Raw genomic sequence first — 25,253 nt, 5'->3', positions numbered from 1 at the left:
GCTTCGTGAAAAATATTTCACCGACTGTGAACATGGTTCTTCGCCGTTATCAAAATGCAAAGACCTATATGAGTCTCTATCTCATAAGTCATAGCCGTATTTACCAAAAAAAATGTTCAATTAAGCTTGAGTCGCTCTCAGCTGGGCACTACGAGGTTCGGGGTGAATGCATGCGCTGAAGTGCGGTGATCATCTTCGGCCGGTCAGGCGCGTTTCATGCGCATGCCTTCCTCCAGCTGGACGTTGATTGTCTGTCCTATAGTACTAATTTCCCTTCAGATGGTCACCTTAAACCTAAGCGATACCAAGCTTCAGTTAGCTTGGATAAGAATTGATAAAATTTCGCATGCACCCAAGGAGCGAATCAGCGCACCACTGCGAAGGTAGTAGAGCCCTGCTCTGCTATTCTGTGCAGCCCAGCGCCGAGCTCCGAACTCCCGCCTGGCGATAAACTCGAATGCGACGATGAAACTGTTCAATCGATTGAACTATTAATCGAATGAACTTCAATCGACAGCAAATCTACGTGATTCTCAGGATACTAACGCATTAAGGGAGATGAATACAACTAACTGATGAACATTAACGGTTAGATGAAGATGGCACACGTTGCTAACTGGCGAAACGTGGCGCCTGTCCGACCTCCAAGTTGTACTCGATCACAGCAAGTTTTGGAGCCAACGGCCTACTGCGGTGAGGCAACTGCAGAGAAACTCTAGGACTGTTCTTAATAATTGACACAAAAAATAATCGGGGATTTATTGGTGGATTAAAAGAATTTCATACTACGTTTGAAAAATAAGTTGGGCTCATACAAGCTGGATGTCATTTGCTGACAACACGTACAGAGTTTTATAGCAATGAAAACAGTATCCACGATTAAAAGACATATGGGAGAGTCTCTTATCGGAATCCTATTAAATGTTTTTCGCAAGAAATAAACCTAGAGTTTAAAAACATAGCAATAAGCAGTGAAGAATGTAGCATTCTGCAAGAGAATTTATTAAAATATGTAATAGCCTGAAAATTGTTTTCGTAACAGATTTTCCTATAGCCTATCTTCGAAATCTGTCAACATTAAATATGAGAGAAGAAGATCTCGATTGCAAGGGAAACTGTGAATGCTGCCCGCGTGGCTGTCATGACTCAGGAGACTGTGGTTGAGCCAGTGCTACCCATTTGTAATTGTACAAATAGGCGAGACACTCAGGAAAGTTCATGTAAATGTGCACCAGAAAACAGTTTCAGACACTAAAGCGTGTTTTACTTATCATAACAGAATAACTTCAACTCATTTCTAGAGAAGACTCATTTCATATAACAGCTTAAATTTTTAGATAATTGCGACTATTGGATCATTTTTTGGAACTCTAAAACGTTATTGGATCAATTACTCGAAACATGCGATCTTCATACTATAACTCCCTTTAAATTTATTTTTTCTGAATCGTGGCACGGCAATTTCCTTACATGTGTCGGATCGAATTTTGAAAAAAAATCGAACATAAGGAAATTTATTTGAAATTATCAGAAAGCATGCTACGTGTTTCAAATGATGATAATATGGCTATGTTAATTAACTATGGTTGGTGATATAGGTTCGCACTACATTCATAAATCCCTATTTTTTTGTGGCGTGAGATCATTGGATCTTAATCTGAGTATCAGGAATAATTTAGTTTGTGCTCGATTTTGTTCAACTTGATAAATGTTCAGTAAATTTTTATATATTGCAAGTTCATATGCCACAATTAATTGTCAAATAATTAAAGTAAAATTTGTTAGATATGCTTCCCTTATGGGTTGAGAAGATATCTGAGTTCATAGCATTTAGTAATTGGACGGTGACTGGACGTTAGTATGAGGACAGCATTACTTGATGATTATTTCAAAGCTATTGTAGAAAAGAATCGTGAAAAATATTTCATAGACTCAGAAAATGGATCTTAACAGTTATCAAAAATGCAACGTACGATAAGAATCTACGTCCCAAAAGTCTTGGCCGTATTTATCAAATAAAATGTTCAATTAAGCTTGAGTAGCTCTAAGCTGGGCACTACGAGGCTCGGGATGACTGCATGCGCCGAAGTGCGGTGATCATCTTCGGCTGAACAGGCGCGCTTCATGCGCATGCCTTCCTCGAGTTGGACGTTGATTGTCTAGTTTTAATTTCCCTTCACAATGTCACCTTAAACCTTAGCGAGTCAAAACTTCAGTTAGCTCGGATAAGATTGATAAAATTTCGCATGCACCCAAGGAGCGAATCAGCACAACACAGCGAAGGTAGTAGAGCCCTGCTCTGCTATTCTGTGCAGCCCTGCGCCGAGCACCGAACTCCCGCCTGGTGATAAACTCGAAGCCGACAATGAAATTGTTCAGTCGATTGAACTATTAATCGAGTGAACTTTACAGCAAATCTACGTGATTCTCAGGATACTAACGGCGTCAGGGAAATGAATACAGCTAACTGATGAAAATTGCCGGTTAGATGATGATGGCAGGCGTTGTTAACTGGCGAAACGCGGCGCCTCTCCGACCTCCAAGTTGTACTCGATCACAGCAAGTTTTGGAGCCAACGGCTAATTGCCGTGAGGCAACTGAAGAAAATCTCTAGGACCGTGCTTAATAATTGACACAAAAAATAAACGGGGATTTATTCGTGAATTAAAAGAATTTCATAAAACTTTTGAAAAATAAGTTGGGCTCATACAAGCTGCATGTCATTTTCTGACAACACGTACAGAGTTTTATAGCCATGAAAACAGTATCCACGATTAAAAGACTTATGGAAGATTCTCGGGTATTATTGCAGATTAACTACATCCAAAAAAAAGGGTGTTTTTTTTTAATTATATGTTTTTTGGGGTGTAGATTACGAATCTGAAATCCATTTTTGGCGGTCGGCATCGGAAAACCGATTTTTTTCGCGACTCGGAAAAAAATCGGTTTTCCGATGCCGACCGCCAAAAATGGATTTCAGATTCGTAATCTACACCCCAAAAAACATATAATTAAAAAAAAAACACCCTTTTTTTTGGATGTAGTTAATCTGCAATAATACCGATTCTCGTATCGGAATCCTATTAAATGTTTTTCGCAAGAAAGAAAACTAGAGTTTAAAAACATAGCAATAAGCAGTGAAGAATGAGGCATCATGCAAGAGAATTTATTGAACGATGTAATAGCCTGAAAATTGTTAACGATGCAGATTTTCCTATAGCCTATCCTCGAAAACTGTCGACATTAAAAATGAGAGAAGAAAATCTCGATTGCAAGGGAGACTACTTTCTTCTGAGGGCTGCACGCGTGACACAGTCAGGACTCATTACTCAGGAGGCTGTGAGCAGAGCTGGGCAGCGTTACTTTGAAATGTAGCGGCCGCTACTGCTACCGCTACATGCTCTAAATGTAGCGGGCGCTACCGCTACCGCTACAATTGCTTAAGGGGAGCGTTTACCCTAAATTTTATCTCAGTAATTTACAGAGGGATCAAATTGAAATTTGGGACACATGTGTAAACCCTAAAAATACTCAGGTTTTATTCGTGTCAATTTTTTGAAAAATTGAAAGAAAACGTGAAATTCTTAAAAAACGGCCAAAAAGGGGTACTTTAGAAAACCTATCTCCTCCTCGGATTTTCAAGCTACAACATCGAGACACATAATTCGATGAGCAAAGACCATATCTACAAACTGGGCTTAGGGGTTTTTAGCATTTCTCATTTTTGTGGGTGTGGGAGCATTTTGTCCGAAATTTTTCGAAATTTTCGATTTTACCTCCACTTTCCCCCCTTTTTGCAAAATAAAATCCGAACTATAACAAAAGGTCAAGACCAGTTTGTAGATCTTTTCTTTGCAAATCGAACGGTATATGTCTCATTGATGTAGCTTCAAAACTCTAGGAGGAGATAGGCTTTCCGTGACAATAAGTGTGAATGTTGAGGCGAGCGCGACAAAGTCCCTCGCGCACCACAATAAGCGCTCAATGTAGCATAGATACCAAACTAAACGTTTCTGGAACTTGATTCCACTCAAGGATGTGAGTGGAATCAAGTTCCAACTATCTGGTCAAAGGAAACAATTTGTTCGACTTTGACGAATTAGACAAAGAAACTATCTGGTAAAAGGAAACAATTTTTTCGACCTTGACGAATTAGACAAGGAAAAGGTCCTTCGTGTGACAAGGTTAGAACTTGACAGGTTCGCTCAAGCGCTTAGGAATGAGATAGCATCCTGCTTTAATGATCTTCACGAAAAAAAAACAGAGTTTTAAATTTTAGCTTCGCCGTGCGAGGCTATGGAACACAGAGCGGCTACCTTATTAATCTTGTTCTTGTGTGGGAGCGAAAACTAGAAAAAATATTCCGGATGAAATGAATACATAACTTGGAGATGGATACGTATGGGGTGAGGTGGATACGTGTGATGTGAGGTGGATACGTGTGAGGTGAAGTGGATACGTGTGAGGTGAGGTGGATACGTGTGAGGTGAAGTGGATACGTGTGGGGTGAGGTGGATACGTGTGGTGTGAAGTGGATACGTGTGGGGTGAGGTGGATACGTGTGGTGTGAGGTGGATACGTGTGGTTAGGTGGATACGTGTGGGGTGAGGTGGATACGTGTGGGGTGAGGTGGATACGTGTGGGGTGAGGCTGATACGTGTGGGATGAGGTATGACATTTCATTCGCCCCTCAGGGTATGAGAGGTTCGGTGGTAGAAATTCACAATGAAGAAAGTGACAGATTATTGTGACAGCTCGAGCAAGGCATTACTGACTTCTTTCTGGATCTATATATTTTTCAGATAATTATTATAATCGAGGATATGTTGGCCACAAGGACTGAGCTTGCAGGAACTCTTTGCAATACATCTTTGATTGGTAATTAAACAGACCTCAGATCTGGGAAAATGATTATATTTCCGAAATAAATTGAAGGATTTCCGGTCGAGAAAACCAGAATTATGCGCCTAGAGCTTCAGCGTCGCATCTGTGCACATGCATCAATGGTGTCGCCTTGAAGGTAAAAATATTGCTTATACATCATCATTGTGTATCGGAATGGTATATTACGCTGAATAAATTCAATATTTTTACAACGCTTCTCTTTAACTTCACTTTTTGTTTGTCTGTCTGTCTGCTACAAATCTTATAATAGAAATTTAACACACTTCTACTTATCCTATCGATCTGAAATTTTGCACACTTGCGTAAAGTTGGAGACAACGCATGAATCAAATGACAAAATAAATAATTTTAAAAATATTTTTTTTCTGTATTAAAAAGAAACTGAAAAAATAATTTTGTCTGCTACAAATCTTATAATCAATATTTAACACACTTCTAGCTGTCCAATATATCTGAAATTTTGCAGACTTGCGTAAAGTCGGAGACAATGCATGAATCAATTGACAGAATAAATAATTTTGAAAATTTAATTTCTTTTTTGTCTTAAAATAATTAAAAAAAAATAATTTTTTTAATATTCGAAATTAAAATTAGAAATTAATTGTACACGTTTTACATTGGAGACACTGGATTTTTTAGAAGTGTAGTCTTTAAAAATTAATTTTTAAAACTTATATTTTAATGGCTCATATTTTATCAGTTTATTATTCTAAACTAAAAATAGCAAGTAAAATGTCACCAGTATCAAAGTTGCCTTGCTAAATTCGTTAATTTGAGACCCCCAATGTTTTATATATATTATATATAAATTATCTATATATATTATATATATTATCTATATTATAGTTTTTTCTTCTTTACCAAATTCTTCCTCGGTCTGTAGTCTGTACCAGAGGAGCGCTTCAGTTAGGCAGATCCTCTCCACCGCGCCACTAACGCTGTAACATCGATTGCTGGTTGATTACGTCGTAATGTCTTTAATGACGTTGATTCGAGTTTAATGATTGCTGGGACTCAATTTTAAAGAACAATGATTGGCAATATCGTTCGAAAAAATGCATTTTAACAGCGGCAAAATCAAAAGAACGGAAATACTTCTGCTATAATTTTCCCGTAAAAATTCACGCTAACAAATAATAGGCAGGCAATGGTGATGTTATTCGCTGTTTTTCTGCGTGATTTTATTCCATGAACACTTGACACGTCAATAGTAAATTATTGTCTAACACTTTATGATTAAAAATATTTAGCTATTTTCTTGTTTCTAACAAATTTTGATACTCACTAATACTAGCATGGTTGAACTATATAAGGTTGACCCACGAAAAGTTCCGCCTTGTAGTGCATCTTTCTTGTGACGGTCGAAGAAATGGAGGGGAAATTCTAACGAATTTATTTATTTAGGTAATGCCGTATATTCTTGCATCTCTGTTATTATTCTTGTTAATATTTTTTCTTTGATTTATCTCTTACTTACCATTTCTTTAAGGAAAATTCTATTGAGATTTTAGAACTCTCAGTCGTAACCTTGCATTAGATTTAGTCATTTAGGAATTTTGGGTGGCCTAGACCCAGTGGCAGTAGCTATCAGCCCATATTATAATTCAGCGTCATTCAGGATGAAACATATTTGATATGGTCAGCACGAACATGGTCAAAACTTTTTTTTTCCGAGAGTTTCAGCTCAGTAGATAGGTAGACGTAGAGTATCCTGAGTATGTAATGTTTACAAATGCTCATACCATTTAGAGAGGCATTACTCATACAACAATATTGAGAGTCGGTGATAGAATTTTCAGAACAACATGACAAGTAAGCCATGAAACAAATCACAAAATTAAAAAAATTTATAGCAAAGGATATTCTTGGTTAACTTACGAAAATGAAAATTTGTTAGAATTGCACTTCCTTTCATCGACTGTTAGCTGAGTGGCAGCCATTACCCCTTTCCGTCCTTGTCTGTCGGCCCATCATGTTTCCCATTTCTTTAATTTACACTCCACGAAACGGATCTGTAACACCGGCTTTGCTTAAAATAACACTTGTTACAGCAAATACAGTTTTTTGGGCTATTTTGAGGAGGTCAAATTTTTTAAAAGGTTTTCATAGTGACACAAAAACAACGTGTTGATCACTTGATCTCCACTGTTTACATTTTGGGCCCACTGTGACGTCACACGAGACATGCGCAGAACGGCGAAAAAATCGTCGTCGCCGTGTTTCAACCTTGTATTAATTCAACCATGCATGTGCACGTGGCGAATAAGTGAGCACTCGCACGTGGCGAATAATTGATCATATGTGTATGGCGAATAATTAATCGTGTGCATGTGGCGGATAGGTGATTGCTCACACGTGGCGAATAAGTGATCGCTTGCCCGTGACGAATAACTAATCGTATGTGTATGGCGAATAATTAATCGTGTGCATGTGGCGAATAAATGATCGGTTGCATGTGGCGAACAGGTGATCGATCGCATGTGGCGGAAAAATAATCGTTTTCTTGTGACGAAAAAATGACCTGTGTGATTGATGTAGCCTGCATGTGGCTGATCGTTTGCATCTGGTGAATGTCGTATGTATGTTGTGTATGTGAGGCTCCGCTAATTTTATTTATAGAGATCCAATCTACATGCGGTGGACGACGTCTGAGTTGCCCATCCTTTGGTGCGGAATTAAAATTCGAAGTCACCATAAAATTGAGAGCACCATCACATGAGGGCAAAAAGTGCTCTTTTCTTTACATGAATTTAGAACACATTTTAAAAATCAGTATAGCACATCCAATCATTTTAGTCAACGTGGTAACTATTGGGCCCTCTTTTCGATCAATATTTAGGTAATGCATTTAGATGAAAATTTATTCTATGTTTTATCTATCCGAAAATCAGTCTACGGCCTTCTACAAAAAAAATCCGAGCTGAGAATTAAACTATCCTCAGTCGGACTCACAGAGCATTAATTATTGTTAGAAGAAATGCAGTAATGAAGGTTTAGTCAATGCATTTACACTCGTTCGATGTTTTATGAAAATTTGTGACAAATTATGCACATACGAAACACATAACGGTATATTTTTTGTGCCAGAAACTGGCGATCATATTCTGGATTAATAACAACAGGTTTGCCTCGTAAAATTCAATTTTAACTAGAAAATACGTCAATTAGGCTTATGTTGATTGGTTCACATCCGCAAATGGACACGATCGAGTTCAATGCCAGTTTTTACAACACTTCTCTTTGACTTCACTTCTTGTTTGTCTGTCGGTCTGTTTGTCCGTCTGTCTGCAACAAATCATATAATCGAACTTTAACACACTTCTACTTATCCTATCGATCTGAAGTTTTACACACTTGCGTAAAGTTGGAGACAATGCATGAATCAAATGACAAAATAAATAATTTTAAAATAATTTTTTTTCAATATTAAAAAAACTGAATAAATAATTTTGTCAGCTACAAATCTTATAATTGATATTTGACACACTTCTAACTGTCCAATTGATCAGAAATTTTGCACACTTGTGTGAAGTTGGAGGCAATGCATAAATCAATTGTCAGAATAAATAATTTTGAATAAATTATATATTAAAAGAAGTGAAAAATTAATTTTTTAATATTCGAAAATAAAATGAGAAATTCATTGTACATCTGTAACATTGGAGACACTTGATTCTTTAAAAGTGTTGTCTTTAAAAAGTAATTTTTAAACGTATATCATTATAATCGAGAATATGTTGTCCACAAGTGTTGAGCTTGCAGAAACTTTTTGCGATACATCTCTGGTTGATGCATTATCAGATCTCAGATCTGGGAAAACGTATATTTTTCCGAAATAAATTAAAGGCCTCCGATCGAGAAAATCAAAATTATGAGCTTAGACCTAGATCGAGCTTCACGTGCACATGCATCAATGGTGTCGCCTAGAAGGTAAAAATATTACTCATACATCCTCAGTGTGTATCGGAATGGTCTATTACAATGAATAAATACAAAATGTCAATTTAATTACCATAAGTTTTTGGCTTATTTAACAGTGACAACAAATAAGTACAGACGAAACTTGGCTTGCTTAGTATTAGAGGACGGTATTACGTATTGTACTTGGTACATTCACGTTATTCCACGAAAAACATTACAAAAATCTATTGACTTTGTATTTGTAATTGTTATGAAGTTTCTTTTTTAGGAAAAGTGATGGTTATGAAAGCATTTAATTTAAATCGGGACACTCTTCATGTAAAATAATGAAATTTGTGTGATTGCTGAGTTAGTTAAGTGAGTTAATCTTTAGAGATAAGCTTGAATTACGAGCTTAAAAATCTCTGTTCGATACAAAAATTAATAACATGCAGCTCGCGTTATTTGCCTCTCACGTCGCGGCTTCCCTTTCCATTTCTCTCCAATTTGTCACTAACCGAGTATTCAAACAAATTTAAAACGTACTATTCGCGAATAATATTGCTGTATACACACTGTAAACTGTAAATTAATGTAATTAACCATATCTCCACTTGAATATACTGTAAGTTTTCAGGAAGTTTCATTTTTTCCTAATCAAATTTCCTATCCAAAACTGTTTTCGAACAAATTTCTATGAACACTTCCTCACGATCGTGTTGGGCAGAATTATTATTCACAACTCTGGTACTTAATTCTGTATACAGAGTGTTTAATACTGCCTATTTCAAGTCAAAAGAACTTACGCGTGGAAATTGAACGGTTATGGAATAATATATTTCATTGGATGCGTTGGTTTTGAGTCGTTTACCCTACAACATTCTAGTGACCAACATAGCTGTAGCCTGTCTTTTGGAAGCCACAATCCAGCAGCCAACATTATTGAAAGCAAGTGCAATTTGTTGAAGTTTTGAATCAAAGAAAGTTATCTTCTTTCAGACGCCTCATTTATAGCATAAATAAATTTGACAATAACAACGGTTTGATGATAGAAGCAATAAAAGTTGGACAAATAGTACGTTAAGTTTGATGAAACGATGCAACTTATAGCTTAAGTGGAAAAAAGAGAAAGATTGTTTTTCGTTATATTTTTTATTTAATCATCCGATGTCATCGTACAAACCAATAGGCGACTGTCAAGTGAAAGATGAACTTGACCGAATATCAGAATCATAATATTTATATTCGAACAATTATAAAAGTGTGCGTTCTGAAATCTGAATAATCCCCAGCGAAATTTCAATAAACGAAGAACACTAATCCTAAGAAAAGATTGATTATAAGTAAAGGCAGGGATGACGCCCTAGTCGATGCTGACGACAAAAATAATCAGAGCAAATGATCCTTGAAATGAAACATTATCTACTTGGCGAACTAAAAATATTCTAACATTGAAATATCATACAATACACGACTGAGTTTTTAAGTAGCCCCTGATGTGTTCACTAGACGCAGGACTCAATATCTCTGACGGAAGGATCTTAAGCTGAAGGCTGCGCCTCCTGCGCGGCGGCCCTGGGCTCGCCTAGAACTCGCCTCTAAAACTATTAATGTATTAACGTTCGTGGAATAGGAAGCATTTATATTTGAGTATTTTTCTCTTGTATCGTCTTCGTTTTCTTCATCGTCGCTGTTTTCTTCATCATCGCTGTTTTCTTCATCATCACCGTTTTCTTCATTGTCGCTGTTTTCTTCCTCGTCACTGTTTTCTTCATCGTCGCTGTTTTCTTCATCATCGCTGTTTTCTTCATCATCACTGTTTTCTTCATTATTGGTCTCTTCAATAAATCCGTTTTCTTCGTCGCCATTATCACCTACTTCCGAAGTGATCACATAAGTGACGGCCTTTTTATTATAGTTGGGTTCAATGTGGGGGTCAACGTCAAGCCTTAACTCATCAAATGATGAGGTCACGCCATCAATAAAATCTCGGTTCTTATTCTTCATCACCGGCCGGCAGTCGTCGCCATCCATAAAGAAGTATTTTTCACCGTGCACAACACCTCGGTCGCTTTCGTTCGTGAGTCGATACCTCTTCTTCTGCGCAGCAAAAGAGTTGTCGATGTAGACTGTGGACTTGAAGGCCTCGGGCCAGACCCCGACTTGATAGAAATGTTTGATTTGATTGCGTTGAAGGATGCGCACAATCTCTGCCTTGACCTTCTTCCCCTCCACGATGGGTTCAGTCACGACGAAGCCGCGTCGTCTCACGTAAACATGGCGGCGGAATTTGGCGGGCATTGAAGCTATGAATTGTTCTCCATCAGGAGCACCCACCTGGAAATAAAAATAAATTAATTACCAACGAGTTCTACGCGCATAAATCAAACAAAGTCTGGAATATAAAAATTGTCAAATAAATTAGGTTAAAAGTAATCAGAACTATGCATGTGAGCCATGACATATCACCTTCTAGAGGAGTAATGCTCATGAAGACAGCCGGAAAACGTATAAAACTATTATGTAACGTATAAAACTGTAATATGTATATTGTCCGAATTATATACGGAAAACTCATGTTTTCAGCATCTCACTTTCAGACTACAAACCTACGCACAACTTGGCCTAAACAATGGAACAAGCTTATCACTTTACATCAGATAAAAAACGACATTAAATTCATTCCACCATACTCAATGTGGTAAATAAAACACTTTACATACATTACTACAGTCCTCCAGAGAAATTCAACGTATATAGAAGTATATAACACATCAATCCACTTCTTTAATATGAGCTCGAATGAAAGACACAACGTATATAAAAGTATATAACACATCAATCCACTTCTTTACTATGAGCTTTGAATGAAAGACACCATATATATAGAAGTATATAACACATCAATCCACTTATTTAATATGAGCTCTGAATGAAAGACATAAAATGGCTGCCATCTCACCAGGTATGTGCTGTTGCCCAGCACCTTGATGATGGTGCAGATGGTCTGTCCTGGAGACGGCAGCTCGTAGTCCATCTTGGTCTCTGCAGCAACGTACTTCATTTTCGTAATCCGGGACATTTTCAACTGGTACAGGTTTCTGGAAAAATACGGGGTGAAAATTAATATTGCAGAAAATATTAGAGTATACAATCGATCAGTTTGGATCTGAAAAAGTGAGGTTAAGATCAGTTTTGGATATTTTTTTTAATGCAACAAATCACTTTATATTTTACTGGAATTACACAATATTGTTACAGAAGAAATTTCAGGATTGGAGGATAAAATAGTATAAATTAAATAGAAATAACCGCTCTCAACCTTAAAAATGGAAATAAATTAATCAATGATTGCATCACTAATTTAACAAAGAATTGCTATAAACACAATCGATATGACTATGAAGGCCTCAACATCGATGCCGAATGATGAGCTAACTAGAAGTCTATCCTTAACTAACAATTCTTAATTCAAATAGGTTCAATTTTAGACGATATTTCAATAAAGTTATCGCTAGATTTCAGCTGGAGATCTGGATGAGGCTGGAAATAATCAGTAAAAATTCAAGCAGTAGGGAAAGAAAATGTTCAACTATCCTGTAAGTATTTACACTGCTTAAAAATTTACTGCACAGTTACCTACACTTTATTTACGGCAAGACTAACGCGCCAAGCACGTACCAAACACGGCCATCTTTCACTTTCCTGGAATACCCGCGAAATATATCAGCCCAGCGGGCTAAAGCACACTTACAAAACCCACTACGACATAAATTTCTTGAAAAATAACTCAGGAGAAGGCGATATGAATATATTGCATTTCTCATTAATTGGAAAAGTTCTGTGGAGACACGAGTCATTTGAGGTTTATAAACTAAATTAAAATTTTAAAACTATAATATCATGAACAACATTTGATTAATTAATGACAATCACTGCCACAAAGATATAATATGAAATAAAAATAACCCAAATGAACTGAAGTAACTCCATGTCATCCATCTTACAAACCAAATAAATTTATTGTAACTCTGGCAGGCAATTTTGTCTGAGTGATTACCACTCAAACCTCGTGAAGCAAATTTTACTTAAAATAAATGCAGATAATATAAATCTAGTAAAGACACTTACCTTTACTCTTCGGTGTAAATCGTAGGACAACGTTTTCTTTTAGATGTGATCGACAACACTACGGAAAGTCTTCCTCGAATGGCTCTTCAACACCTGAGAATCACGAGCGGTAAGTTCAACACGACTACATCGGTCAAGGCCTCCACAGTAATGAGCAGGGGCAGCCAGGGCGCGGCTTATATAGCCGAGCTGACACCCGGGCATCATCAATTCGGCTTATTGTAAACGACAGGGGACAATGAAAATACAGCCGAGATCTTATCTTGTATAGAGAAAAAAACTCCCGGTACATTGTTAAGGCTAAATTACATGCCGACCGTCCCTTGGAATTTCTCAGAAAATTCATTACTTTTTAGGGCTTGAACAAAATAATAATTTTTACTACGTTTAAGGCTTACATGTCTATTTATCTATGTGAGTAATAAACCATTGAACAGTGCATACATTTTTCAGACTCCAGTTAGGAGAACATATCTTGTTTGTAACATAAACTCATATTTATGCGTTCACATCCTAAACATGCTTATTATTCAGTTCTGAATCGTCCAAAATCTCATCTAAAAATCATCCATGCTTACATTCAGTACTGAATCATCCAGAAGCAGGCTTCTGTAATACCTCTGCTTATCTAAGTCAGATAACAGCCTCGTAAAAATTAGTTAATTATTTTTTCGGTGTGACGACCGAACACCGATATCTCGATGCCAACTGTGTCTATATATTGTGGAGGGAGTTTCCTTGGTATTTATTATATTATGTTAAAAACAATAGCAAAAGCTCCGCGTTGTATTTTTAGTAGTTATGTTTTTGGTCCGTGTTTCAAAAAATATGTTTTTCCCAATAAGTTTAGGTAGAGGAAACATTTTAATTTTCTTCTTAATTAGGAAATACATACAAAATTAATGACTCTATATTCAAATTCTTTCTTTGTATATACATTCATGAGGAAAATTATATGTATTCTTACCGCCTCCAGGGCGCAGTACCGTCCTCATCACATGTACGGTTCACCAGGACATGCTTAAGTAATCGCACAGAGATGTGGCTAAATTAGAAGGTCATAAAGCGCAAGCTTTAAGTTGTAAAGGTTTCGAAGAGTGTTTTGGAATATAAATTTTTATATGAAAATCAAATAAGAGTTCATTAGAATAAATTTTAGGTGACACACAGAAGTGTGAGCAAATAACATCCGAGCAACAACTCAACTTTTCACTGGTGTCAACTTTTTTGCGTCAGCGCACCTGCTCATTTTGCCACAGAAGTTAAAGGCTTCCATGACGAATTAGACAAAGAAGCTTTCTGGCCAAAAGAAACAATTTGTTCGACCTTGACGAATTAGACAAAGAAAAGGTCTTCACGTGACAAGGTTACAATTTGATAAGTTCGCTCGTGCGCTTTGGAAGGAGAAATGATTCTGCTTAAAAAAAAATCTTCACAAAAAAAATCCGAGTTTCAAATTTTATAGCTTCGCCGTGCCAGGCTTAGGGAACAAAGAGCGGTTACCTTCTTAATCTTGTTTTTGTGTGGGAGCGCAAACTAAGAAAGATATCTCGGATGAAAGGAATACATATCTTAGAGATGGATACGTGTGGGGTGAGGTGGATGCGTGTGGAGTGAGGTGGATACGTGTGGGGTGAGGTGGATACGTGTGGGGTGAGGTGGATACGTGTGGGGTGAGGTGGATACGTGTGGGGTGAGGTGGATACGTTGGTGGATACGTGTGGTGTGAGGTGGATACGTGTGTGGTGAGGTGGATACGTGTGGGGTGAGGTGGATACGTGTGGTGTGAGGTGGATACGTGTGGGGTGAGGTATGACATTTCATTCGCCACGCTTGGTATAAGAGGTTCGAGGGTTGAAATTTAACTCCCAATCAAGAAAGTGACAGCTTGTGACAGCTCAAGCAAGGCATTACTGACTTCTTTCTTGATCTATATATTTTTCAGACAGTTATTATAATCGAGAATATGTTGTCCACAAGTGCTGAGCTTGCGGAAAGTTTTTGCGTTTCATCTTTGGTCGATACATTAACGGACCTCAGATCTGGGAAAAATGCATATTTTTCCGAAATAAAATAAAGGCTTCCGATCGAGAAAATCAAAATTACGAGCCTAGAGCTTCAGCGGCGCATATGTGCACGTGCATCAATGGTTGAAGTTAAAAATGCCTTGAAGTTAAAAAAGTTGCTTATACATTATCAGTGTGTATCAAAATGGTATATTGCGCTGAATAAATACAATATTTCAACTTAATTACCATAAATTTTAGGCTTATTTAACAGTGATAACAAATAAGTACAGACGAAATTGGGCTTGCTTGTTATTAGAGGATGGCATAACGTATCGTATTTGTTACATGAAAAATATTACAAAAATCTAGGAACTTTGTGTTTGTAATTGTTACGAAGTTTATTTTTTAAAAGAGGTGATATTGATGAGCATTGAGCCGTAATTCCATAACTTTTCTTTATTTAGAGGCTGATGCGTCAATTGTAGCTCGCAGCTGTGCCGTACGTCAATATTATTACATCCATTTGAATTTAATGATGAAAAACAAAGTGACTAAATTTATTTGTTAAAAAGAAAAAATTGATAAGGTTAGAATTAAAGCACTATTTTGCACTTACTATGTTCATGAATGTATTTAAAATACGCAGCAACGTCGGCCAGTAATTGCCCAAAACCTACCGTACGTCTAACGTTTAGTGACGGTTGCATTTCAATCTGAAATCGAGCAATTCTATGCAAGGTCAGCAATTTCTCATTGATATCCGCACTTAGATACGTGTCCAGAGATATGTTCTATGATAATAATGGTGTAGTAAATTGTGTGTCAAAATATCCGTTAACATTCTGTAACTCACATCCTTCGAAGCGAGAGGAAGTCAGAGTTGCAGTAGCCGTGTATGAATTATAGTAATTACGACTAGTAACAAATTTGGCTGTTTAATCGGAAGAATTGTAACTTGAAAAAATGAAAACTATCGTGGCTAATATGGTCGGATGAATTCAGTTAGTACAGGCCATGAGGGCTGATATCAATAGGGCCTGAATATAAATAGGAATTACGAATGCGTTTTCATCTCAGTTGTATCGGTGGTGACATTGATGAAATGGTTCCGCGTTATTACATCGCACCTTATCCTAGTTGTGGTCCGGTGAGTCGGACCGTCAAAAACTTCCTATGTAATCCGAGCGCACTGCGCTCACGCCCAGCGAGCAGCGGACACGATCATTAAATTCAGCCGTCCAGAAGATATTTACTGATATTCAAAATATTTCTAGATTTACTTTATAGGAATAGGAAAACTATAAAATATTACCAAGAGTACCTAGGAAGATTTCAAGGTATTAATTCACCTGAAACACATGACGTAGAATCGTAGATGAATTAAACAACATAAAAAATAAAAACATGTTGAATGAAAACCTATCATAATTTCAAGCGCGGATACTACAGCTGAGTGATCTTCATGAATCTTCATGAAGTTATAAATAGTTGATGCATGAGCCTAGTGGCCTATGGAGAGACCTCGGAAACTGCAGGGCAAGAATTGTAAGTAACTGTCCTGAAGCTTTGTACAATAATATACGCTTAAAAATTACTTTTTAAAAACAACACTTCTAAAGAATCCAGTGCCTCCAATGTTACAGATGTACAATGAATTTCTCATTTCATTTTCGAATATTAAAAAAATTAATTTTTCAAAATTTTTTATACTTTTTTTCAAAATTATTTATTCTGTCAATTGAATCATGCATTGCCTCCGACTTCACACAAGTGTGCAAAATTTCAGATCAATTGGACAGGTAAAAGTGCATAAAATATCAGTTATAAGATTTGTAGCTGACAAAATTATTTTTTTAAATTTTTTAACATTGAAAAATATTTTTTTTTTCAATTGTTAAAATCTTTTATTTTGCCATTTGATTCATGCATTGTCTCCAACTTTACGCAAGTGTAGAAAGTTTCTGATCAATAGGATAAGTAGAAGCGTTTTAAATTTTGATTATAAGATTTGTAGCAGACAGACAGACAAACAAGAAGTGAAGTTAAAGAGAAGTGTTGTAATAAAAAATTGAAGAGTGATTTCGATCGGGCGGTTGCAAACTTATAGAAGTGCGCATATACTAACCATTATCTTCATTACTCATACAAAAAAACTACCGAAAACTTCGTGAAAATGATAAATTGTGCCAGAGCACCAGGTTTTTTCGGACAAGTGTTGATTTGAGTAAAAAGTTAAAGTGGACTTTCAATATTCACTCAAAATAAACTATTTATGTAATTTAAAAGGTTTGCGTGCATGTTATTAAAAATATCTCAATATTTTCAACTGCCTCGAATGGTATATATGTAAGAGGTTACTGTGTGCATCTGCAATGCCTGTTGTGTCGGAATGTTAGCAGGGCCTAAAATTATGTTTTTTAGGAGAAGAAAGATGTGACAACGATATGCGGGCTTCGTATTGAACAATCGGAATATAATTTGATGTACTATTTTCTGAAATTTAAATTTCAAATAAACTGATATTGGAATGTATTCCCGACTTGAATACCGGTGATGACTCTATTTACAAGTTATGGTGTGAACGGGCATTTCTCAAGTACGTGTATTCTTTAATCAGTAAATTAATACAATAGGCGCAATTCGATGTGCACTATTCGCCGATGTCTGCAATTTCTCATCTCCAGAAGCGCTAGATCACCAGCTAGATATATATATCGTGATATACCAACATCATTATGTTTACCAACCGTTATATATACCAATAAACCAATCGTTATACATACCAAGAAACAAACAACAAGTTTCTGCAGCTCGTGACATGCGGTTGGTAACGCTACAGCTACAACTACGTACAAATGAGCCATGCTCTAGCGCCCCACAGCAACCTTGCTCGCAGTAACAGGCACTCAAGTATACAGGTAATTTGGATCAATAATTGTCCTAAGAGAGGAGATACAGAGCACTGACGCAGGATATAGGACGCAGGATACGGACAATTCCTTCATGGCCGCCGCTGTTTTGCTTAAAAAGAGCGTCGGTGGACAAGGCGCGCCATAATGCGCTCCCGCTTCACCTCTGCTGTTGCTGGCTAGCGGCTTATCCTCGCCTCAGCTCCGCCATGTACAAGGTCTGTTCTTGTTACTCGGTTTGCGAGTGTTGAAAATTATTGGCCTGATTTTTTTTTTCAATTTACACATTATAAGTATTAGATTTGTGTAGGCTTCAATTTTCATAAGCAACTGCCGTACCGTTAAATCTCAAAAAGTCAGACTGATGGTATTTTTTTGGTCTAAATTGAAAAATATTAAGTGCTTAATTCAAAACGATAAAATTAGATTTTTAAAGTTGTGTTTTTTTTGGAAAATCGTAACCGGCTCATTATGGTGTTGCCATACATCATAAATGTAGGACTTGAAAGATCTAAGTCATCTAAGTTAATTTTTGTCCAAAAGTTTTTGAGTCTTATTGGGTCGTGTCGGCGAAAAACGGTGACGTAGATTGGGAATTTGGTGTTCACAAATTCCGGTGCCGTATAATATTTGTTTATTTGTTGATTATATATCTGCATACGTGTTGTTAAGCTGTTGGTAGAGGAAAAGCCTTCGAATTCTTGCATAGTCGAAAATCAACGGGAAAATGAATATTTTACTCTAAACTTGCCCATCTTAGACGTTAAATAGCCTATTAGAAGTCAGCCTATGACTCTCACTTCGAGGCAGCGGGCACTGCAGGACTGCGGAGTGATGTAGCTCGCACGCACTGCCGCTTTACCCGCCATTAATCGTTCAGTGCACATAGTGACGACCTAAAATCTATCCAATTATTACGTGAATTTTCTGTCCTTTTGTCTTAATTTACCCAAATAAGGCTGACGTAACCATTAGCAACGAACAAAAAATTTTGTCATTAGTCGCATACTGACACCTTGAATTTCTTGGGTTGTTGCTGATTTGTATATTCTGACCATAAGTTTGTAGGCTTGTTGACAATTGTTAAACTTGTACCATAAATTAATTGGTTTATTGATAATTGTTAATTCATTTTTCAGGTGTCCCTGTTTGTTGTGTTCGGTTTGGCAGTCGTTGCCGTGCGGTGCGAAGCCGAAGCCACGGCCGAGGCCGAAGCTGACCCAGCGATCCTAGTTTCGCAGCACAGGCGTTCGCACACTCACTATCCCGGCTACGTGGTGCAAAAGGCCGAGCATATCCCTGGTTTTGGGTTCCAGAAGCTGAAGGCTTACCAGCCAGCCGTTGCAGTTAAATCTTACGACACGAGTCACACGCTCTACCCGGACCCAATCCTCCCTGCCGTGAAGTACGTGCATTACGTATCTCCGTCCCTGCACAGCGTGCCGGATTACTACGCCAACGCTGACTATTATGGCGGATCTGGTTACTACGGCGGAGCTGGCCTTTACGGCGTGCACAACTACCTGCCTCACGATAAGGACCTCTTCTACTGAGCAGGATATGATTTAATAAGATGGTCACTACTTCAACTATGCTCTGTTTCTACTTAAGTAATATGACCAGTTCCGCAATGCTCCGACTTACTGGAAACGAAAACAGACTGTCACTAAAATAATTTCAATTAGAAACAATGATACATATTCTTGATGAGCAGCATTTTCTTGAGTTTTCTCAAGTATTGCTCCCTCACATTTAACTATGGACATTTCACACTGTAACTATGAAAAATGAGCAACATTTCGCGCGGTGAATGTCTGTTTGCACCCGATGTTGTGGTAGATAAGGAGACTATGTTGAGGCACTGCCTGCTGCCTACGACTTCAGATTTCCCGGTAGATAACGTTTTTATGGAGTGCTCTTTAAAGAGCTCTCCATAAAAACTACCACCACAACTACTTCTAGATTTACTGGGCCTGCAGGAGGAGGATCGACATGGATTCTCTGTGAAGTCTCAGCGCCAGTAGCACCTTATGTTACTAGAGTGATGCTGCTTTGCAGAAAACGTCGAGAATTCCGGGGCTGCGACTGGAAAATGGCAACGCAGACTGTCGTTGGTGCTCACTATCAGTTTAGATTGCCAACTAATTCTTTTCTTTAATCAAGCAAACTTCACTCTGGTGTCAGTAGCTCGTCAACCATTGCTTGAATCACTTAGGATCCACTTGCACATAGCTAAATAATTTTCTTGCCCTCTAGTACCGCGTGTTAAAATAATCAACGTCGTTTCTTTGAACATGAATGCCGGCAATTAATCGTTTAGTTTTATTAAACCCTCCATTTGCTTGTCGATGTTCTGATCGAACAAGAATTTTGATGAACGGACTTGGTTGAACCGAGTATGGTTGAACTATATTATATAAGGGTGACCCAAGAAAAGTTCCGTCTTTCAGTTTGGCTCTCTTGTTGCGTCAAAGAGATCGAGAAACGTAAGCAAACCCGTCATTCCCATGACGGATTGGTTGACTGGTTTGAACGCATTTCGGTGATTGGTTAATGCCCGTGGCGTCTCTGAGATCAGTGACGTAACATGCGAACAAGAAGCTCCATCCGCGAAAATAAGCTTCTCATGGATCAACCTTCTACTAGTTCAACCATGCTTCTGAAGAGCTAAGAGCTAAATCAGCTGCCAATTGTGCAAAGTTCGTCACCTAAAGACCAATGCTTTGCTTTCGTATGACCTGAAGACTCGTTGAGTTCAGTGTTGCAATGCACGGTAATTTGTGGAGATATGGAACTCATTTAAATACAATTAATTCTTCAGGACAAGTTCGAGCGGCGGAGGTGGAATCTGAGCGATGTTGTTATCGGTGAATGATTACGATATTAGTGAAACAATGCATCCCCATACTTCTCAAAAAAAAAAAAAAAATAGGTTTAGCGACGCACAGAAGCCGAGGTGCGTTACTCACGATAACTTCAGAAGAAGTGAAAACAAATGGCAAATAAAATTACAAGAATATATTATAACATTTTATTTCGCAGCGAAACATTGAATATGTTTTAAAATTAGTACATTCACGAAAAAAACATTTATTAAACGTAACTCAGCCGCGCAGTAGGAAGATAGGCCTTCAGCAAAGTTATTAGAAGAGAAAATTAGTTTTTGATACAATAAGCTATTACCTTCAATAAAGTGATTCTTGCCTGAAAGCATATAAGAACTCTAAAAAAAGTTAAACGCTTTGATATCAAACGACAGAAAAAAAAACTTGGTCAATTTAGGTGCTACAGTTCATCAAGAATCGGCAACAGGCCATGGGCCTATTTCTTCAGTGGCGACATTTCTATTGTATCATCCGCTGCAGCCAGTTGGACCAGAAAATGACCTTGGAGTCTCCTTCCTTTGAATAATTATTGATATTTAAATTATAATTACTTCTTAATATTTTAAATCTTCTAAAAACATTTTAAATAAAGCCGTCGAATATATCCTGAGGATTCAGCAATCACATTTTATTACGTCGGTCAAAAATTAAGAGGTGGAGATATAGGCTTCGAATCCCATTCCTAAAAATCAATGTAAGAGAGGGCTCCTATGCTTTGTTAAAACATTTTCTGAACAACGGTTTCTGCTTATTCATTGACGAAACGAGTTCTATGTAATGTACTATTTGAAACTAAAAATGCAATCTATTAGGAATATGTAAGTCATTTTTGAGCTGAAAGTCTTTCCCATCAATTCAAAGTGAAAAACACAGCGAACAGATCAAATTAACTAGAATTTAGTACTCTTACTCTCCATCCAGGAGATCGCTCAAAATGAGAGGTTCGTCTCGTTTATTCGTTTATTGCTGTCACAAATAATTGATTTCGTTCACGTATGTGTTCGCAATTTTCGAGGGCAGATATCATTCACAGTTTACGGTTAAAGACAGACTCCATATCTTACGCTTTTATTCTCTGCTTCGTTTTAGTCAATCACACATAATATTCAACATTCTTTTCGAATATATAAACATATATAAAGACTAAGAAACCTGAATTCGTTCACGCTTCGCGTTCAGCTCAGGGTTAACAGTAGGCTACGTGTACGTGTTACGAGACAGTGGATCCAACACCATTTGGGTGTAATTTTAATGCGGGATGCGATCCAGATTGATGGTGATGTCGTCACTAGTGCGCTAGTATAACAGCTAGTGATGGCTGTGATGCTGCAAGTCATGATATGCGTAAACGGGATGGTGAGAAATATGGTGATTTAGTCCGTGGTGATGATGACGATGATGGTGACTTTTGTATTCTTTGTGATGTTCATGTTTGTGATGAGGATCCGATTTATGATGGTACAGAGACTTGCGGTGACCGTGAACGTGTTGACCTCCGTGTCGGTAGCCGTGATGGCCGTAGTGGCGGTAGCCGTGACGGTCATGGCCGCCGTAGTCTCTGAAGGCACTGTAGCTCCTGTAGCGATACGGCGAATGTTCATACGGCGTATACGGGTTTATGCCAGCATACCGTGGGTGACCGTACCGTGTGCCGTGATAGTACTTAGAATCGTGGTCGTACTGTTTGCCGTGGCCCTTGTGAAGATGCTCGTGGTCGTGAAGATGACCTTTGTGGTGATAATGGTCATTTGCATGCCCGTAATGTTCTTGTACGATAGGATAAGACTCAACATAACCGTACTCCACGTAAGGGTAACCGTACCTATGAAAACCGTGGCCATTAAATCCGTAAGGACCAAGCCCTAACCTATAGGCGCTTAGAACATCAGTCCCAGTAAATCCTAAAGAATTGATTCCTAAACTCCCAGAATAAAGTCCAGCTCCTGTGTACCCGGGACCAATTCCAAAACCTGGTCCCAGTCCCAGCTGAGGGTCTGGGTCAGCTGCTGGGTCTGCTGCTGGGTCTGCTCCAGCTTTGGGCTTGGGTTCAGGCTGGGCATCTGGGACTGGGCTGGGACTTGCCATGAGAGGCTGCGCTCCCAGCAACAGCAGCACCTGCCATTAATTTGCATTAATTAATGAATAATAAAACTGAGTTTTCTGAATCAATTCTATATAATATGAAATAATTAGTGTGTGTTTACTGATGTGTTATTCATTTCTCATTTTATTCTCAAATTTTGGAGCGTCACTTTTAATTACGTACTCTTCTAGCAGCTCTATAAATTGTGGACTCTCCTTCATTATTAACTGTGTGCTCTCCTTCACTATTAATCGCCTAAAAACAGAACTTTTCCGTAGAGCCTATGAATCTTAGACCTAGCCGTCATCTAATCTATTATGTATATTACTGGTTTAGCATAGGTGTTGTTTGTTCTATGATAGACGTCGTCAGTCTTGGCATATGTCCTTTGTTTTAGCATAGACGTCATCTGTTTTTATCCTCTCGTGTCTTTTTTAGCCACTTGTAACGTGCCCTCGAAGTTCGATCCGAACCAGACGCCATGACAATCTCTTCGTGGAATAATAATAATAATAATTAACTATGTGAAATTATTCACTATTAACCAAAGACAAATCACAAGTTAATTTGAAAGTAATGCAACCAACAATGGATTATTTTCATTAAGTTGAGATAACATGTATGAGTGTCCTGAATATTGGTAAATAGACATATTGATTCGCCTTTACTGTTGCTTCTTTTTATATTAAACATGCATCAGACAAAAAAGTAAAGGAAATCGGCAAATAATGTTAACCCGAGAAAGTCTTTTGAATATTATTCCGAAATTTCGATGTTTTAGGAGAATCTGTTGGAAAACATATTTTAAAGGCCACCTAACGCCATGTGTTTTCAACGAGGAGCATTTAAAAATGTAGTTAATAACATTTGTTGCTGTGATAAATATATTAATAGAGAATTTAAGAAAACGTCCTCAGTAACAAGTTATTTCAATGTATCTCGTGCTAAAATGCAACTCAATGTTATTGGGTTCAAGTCAAATAGTAGAAGGGTTAAAGAAAGTGAAAGGGAGCCAATTGGAGCGTGACCAAAAACAAGCAGGCTTTAGTGTAGAAAATGTTAATTAAAAAGTCATTAGGTTTGCTCGACTCACGGTGGTGACGGAGCGGCAGACGCTTCCCCTAGCCATCTCAGAGCGTCGTGTGAGCGCGCCCTCTCTCTTCCCTCGGCTTATATACGTCCGCTCCCTGACCGGGCTACGGCGAGGTCACCTCGATTGCCTCAATCCTTGCACAAATTTTGGGACCAGGCGAATTCGTCTATTAAGAATGAATGAATTTTTTAGAGATTTCTATTTTAAATTTTAAAAATAATTAATGAATATAGACATTTTAGTTGAAGATGCGGTTAGTAATTTTGGCAATATATTTACTTTTAAATTTTTGGTGAACTTGCGATTTAAACAGACTGATGATATAAGATTAAATTTTACGGTGAGCGGTTACACGCAATATAATTTTATGTAGGGACCGAGTGACACGGTTGATCGATATGCCTTATCGTTATTGTTATACAATTGGCGGTTAAAACAAATTGAAATTTATCCCTCACAATGCTTAGCTCATAAATTGATGGTTTCTAAGCGTATCAAGTTTCGTTAAATCCCACATTATACCTCAGCGACATCAGCCATTATTTTGTTAGATTTAATTCTGCTATTAGAATTATTATTACCTGTTTATTGTTTATTATTGGAAACGATTAATGATCTAATAGTTATATATTTATATCACAAGCCATTACTATTAGTTTAACAGATATTACATAAATGAGTGAGTTTAGCCTAAACTCTCGTCATCACGACCAGCGCAGCTAAACATGTCAGAACATCGTTTCGACAAGCTCTAGTTGGCCGAAATCTGTTCATACAAGAATATAGATAAGCTATCAGTTATAGTTTCATTTAATCTGTCGTGATTACAAACAAATTATTTTATTCTTGTTGCTTAAACCTGGCCAGTTTTGCTCGTTTGCTGAAGAGTTCAAACTATAACAAAAATCACGTCTTTTAAAACTCAATTCTAAGTCATTGATAAAAATAGAAGCATGAGTTAACAATTTCAAATTTCATATTGTTGGTCAAACAGAAGATAAAATGTACTCAATTTCATCAAAATGCATGCAGAACAAAAGGAGAGCGCGTGCGTATCTCACAATTGCAGGTAAGTCAGGATTGATTTATGACGACGATAAGTGCACGTTACAGGCACGGCTGCACAAGAAGGCCCTGCTGTGACAGTTCCGTTACACTTCAGTGCAATGATTTGATTTGAAGCACATTATTCATATGTGCAAAGTATTGCTTAAAAATCGCGGTATTTCACTGCTTTGTGGAATACTTTGTTTAGTAAGCATTATTTGCTATAGGTATTGAAATGCATCGTCTGTCCGGATGATGTTTCTCAATGTAATTTATGAGCGCCGTTGACAG

General features: G+C 37.6%; 3 protein-coding genes across 3 annotated transcripts; 1 reads left to right on the top strand and 2 right to left on the bottom strand.

Annotated features, from left to right (window-relative positions):
- Window positions 1–9,968: 9,968 nt before the first annotated feature.
- On the bottom strand, window positions 9,969–13,069 carry LOC108682705 (probable RNA-binding protein EIF1AD). Its single transcript, XM_018171934.2, has 3 exons — window positions 12,937–13,069; window positions 11,768–11,906; window positions 9,969–11,142 (listed from the first exon to the last, which is right to left on the bottom strand). Exons 2-3 carry the CDS (start codon window positions 11,885–11,887, stop codon window positions 10,324–10,326), a joined length of 939 nt encoding a protein of 312 aa, XP_018027423.1. The 5' UTR covers window positions 11,888–11,906; window positions 12,937–13,069; the 3' UTR covers window positions 9,969–10,323.
- A 4,922-nt stretch (window positions 13,070–17,991) lies between these two features.
- Window positions 17,992–20,166, top strand: LOC108682641. Its single transcript, XM_018171848.2, has 2 exons — window positions 17,992–18,072; window positions 18,994–20,166. Exons 1-2 carry the CDS (start codon window positions 18,064–18,066, stop codon window positions 19,405–19,407), a joined length of 423 nt encoding a protein of 140 aa, XP_018027337.1. The 5' UTR covers window positions 17,992–18,063; the 3' UTR covers window positions 19,408–20,166.
- Window positions 20,167–20,901: 735 nt separating this feature from the next.
- Window positions 20,902–23,957, bottom strand: LOC108682659 (histidine-rich glycoprotein). The gene is made up of 2 exons (XM_018171873.2): window positions 23,916–23,957; window positions 20,902–22,854 (listed from the first exon to the last, which is right to left on the bottom strand). The coding sequence occupies exons 1-2, from the start codon at window positions 23,949–23,951 to the stop codon at window positions 22,048–22,050; spliced, it is 843 nt and encodes a 280-aa protein (XP_018027362.1). The 5' UTR covers window positions 23,952–23,957; the 3' UTR covers window positions 20,902–22,047.
- Between the last annotated feature and the right edge of the window lie 1,296 nt (window positions 23,958–25,253).

This window comes from Hyalella azteca, unplaced genomic scaffold (assembly GCF_000764305.2).
Source record: "Hyalella azteca isolate HAZT.00-mixed unplaced genomic scaffold, Hazt_2.0.2 contig8436, whole genome shotgun sequence".
Classification (NCBI taxonomy): Eukaryota; Metazoa; Arthropoda; class Malacostraca; order Amphipoda; family Hyalellidae; genus Hyalella; species Hyalella azteca.
The sequence above is the reverse complement of the archived record's forward strand: the minus strand, read 5'-3'. Positions and strand labels throughout refer to the sequence as shown.